This window comes from Anopheles darlingi, chromosome 2, assembly GCF_943734745.1.
Source record: "Anopheles darlingi chromosome 2, idAnoDarlMG_H_01, whole genome shotgun sequence".
Taxonomy (NCBI): Eukaryota; Metazoa; Arthropoda; class Insecta; order Diptera; family Culicidae; genus Anopheles; species Anopheles darlingi.
In genome coordinates this window covers 64,358,557-64,361,056 of record NC_064874.1, presented here as the reverse complement: position 1 = coordinate 64,361,056, position 2,500 = coordinate 64,358,557, and the positions used below count along the sequence as shown (strand labels likewise).

At 42.1% G+C, this 2,500-nt stretch overlaps 1 protein-coding gene and 1 non-coding gene across 2 annotated transcripts in view; one reads left to right on the top strand and one right to left on the bottom strand.

Moving 5' to 3' along the window:
• LOC125959443 (paired box pox-neuro protein) overlaps nucleotides 1-469 on the bottom strand; it is a 61,469-nt gene extending 61,000 nt beyond the window's left edge. The window contains exon 1 of the mRNA XM_049692267.1: nucleotides 457-469. Coding sequence (XP_049548224.1) covers nucleotides 457-469 — 13 coding nt within the window. The remainder of the gene's footprint in view (nucleotides 1-456) is intronic.
• A 280-nt stretch (nucleotides 470-749) lies between these two features.
• On the top strand, nucleotides 750-821 carry Trnag-ucc (transfer RNA glycine (anticodon UCC)). The gene has a single exon. It is a non-coding gene; the product is annotated as a tRNA-Gly (tRNA).
• Nucleotides 822-2,500: the final 1,679 nt, after the last annotated feature.

Genomic DNA, 2,500 nt, shown 5'->3' with positions numbered 1-2,500 from the left:
CACACACGTCCTCATGAGGTATATGAAACATTTGGCAACACTTTGGCAATTATGAATTTTACGAAGCAATCAAAAACTGATTTGGCAGAGCGACGCTTTTGTTTGCAAAAGTTTGTCGTCAAGCGTCAATTCCTCGTACTTTGTGGAATATCGACCAAGCGAATACACTTGCAAATAAAAGTATGTCGAAGAGACAAATGTTCTAAACAGCTGAACTTTTTCCAAAACTTATAGAATGGAACATAAACAATACGAAGTTAGCATGGGCAGCTAGTGACCATCAAGAATTTAAATAATCATCCGATACCATAATATTCATGCACAGTTAACTATTGAGGGTAGTTAAAGATAAGGTCGATTCCTGAATTGCTATTTAAAAATTGCATTAGTTGTATATTGTGTTGTCCTTCGTAAATTGCTCATTTAGAGATAAGTATTGTAACAGTAGACGTGTACCTTCGGACGTCATATTGAGTAAAGTACAAAAACTGAAATGGAAGTTTGATTCTATTTTAATGTTCCAACTTGGTAGGACCATCATTTGTCTTAACAATTGTGTTTCTTCTGGTAATGGTTCTAATGGTCAAATAACTTTTGTTCGGTGACCGTTAAATGAAAAAATGTACTGTAAGAAAACCACTTTTCTCGTCTAAACTCATTCTTTTGTGTAAAACAGTGATAAAGATCGAAAGGAATAGACTCTTCCGTTCGAATGGCTCGGTTCTAACCACCAATTGTTACATTAACCAGCGTCGGTGGTGTAATGGTCAGCATAGTTGCCTTCCAAGCAGTTGATCCGGGTTCGATTCCCGGCCGACGCACAGGAATCCTTTTTGTAGTGGTCTATTACTATGAGCTAGTATCATATCTCATCTTCTGTTAATCGGAAATAGACCTATCAGGCTTCTACCAAAATTATACACACATAAACTTCACAATGCCATGTACATTTCTGTATCGGTAAGCGAAAAGGTTTTTTTTATTAATTAACATTCCTTTGCCTTGATGGCCGTAATTGAAAGGCACGCTATGTGGAAGAGGAATGGAAAACCGTTTTGCACAAATCTAACAATAAATATTTATTTATAGCAACTTAATCTGAATCATTCTTTAAGAAGAACTCAGTATTACCCTAGATTTATACTCAACCTCCATAAGTCCGTCGACATTGACCTGCATTTAACGTAGATGAAAATCGCTCCCCCGTAAAGAGAAAGCTCATTGTCTCATATCCATACCCCCTGAAGGCTTTTAGTCACATAATATGACATCAAAGATATGTAGTTATCATATTGGAATTGTACTGGCATGCCATTTGTTAAACCTATTCCTTCTTAACTACATCGTTCAGATCTTTCAATAAACTGCTCCAACAACCGTATGCGTTTGATAGATTGTATCATTAAAAAACAACCATTTAAACAACCATAACGAGCTGAATGATAACAGTACTCCCTCATACTGCCCCTTTTCTCTTCTCCCAGATTGAGTAATCGTTCGCTAATGGCATACCGATAAATCAACAGGTGTGATCCAATCTCAACCTCATGATACAATTACCATCCCGTACTCGATACGGATCAACCGGAAGCGAACGAAATGCCATACAAAACGCTCCCACATTCACACATTTGCAGGTCCATAAAAAGGTTAACAAAGATAAGAGGGAGGAAAAAACCTAAAAACAAGCTTAAAACCGAACACAACCCGACCGAAAAAAAAAACAGAAAAACAAACACACACAGGTAAGAAGAAGTCGAAACATGACGAAACAAACGCAACAACGCGCCACGCGATTACAGCGACAACGCTGGGTTATGTGAGTAATTCGTAATTAGCTACACTCCAGATACTCGCTCGTGCGAAGGGGAAAGAAAACCTCCAGCCCTCCTCCATCATTTGAACGGTTTTCACCCCCTCGATCGCACAACATAATGGCTATGGAGCCGCAAAACCCATCATCCTCCCGGAGCCGTTTACGACACCCACACCCGCGGTGGACGGTCTCATGCGCGTTCGACTCACTTCGAATCGCCTGCACCTTTCTTCCAAGACGACGTAGTAGGCCCCAGGGGGGCAGCGCTGCACGTTGGCAGCGGAGCATAACAAATGCGCACCGAGGCCAACATACAAACAAACGATGTTGCCATCACTGGCACGAGTGTAACGAGCCTTTTTCTTTCTCTCTTTCCATGGTTTAAGCTGTGGCCACTACGCGCGCTCGGGCACGCGCGCATGCTGCTGCGGTTACAACATCGTTTCGCGAACTGCCACCGGCGCAGCTCCACCACATGCGATGCGATGCGATGCTGCTTTCTTCTCCTCTCCAGCAAGCCAGCTCCAGCTTGGCGCACGCTTATTATTGATATTATTACGCCAATCATTGCATTACCGAGGCCGTTCTTTCATTCTACCACCGGCCTGTAATTTGGGGCTTGATCAACAACAGAAGGTACTACCTCCTTCCACTTTCCAGAGGTGCTAAACGTCCCCGCGAACC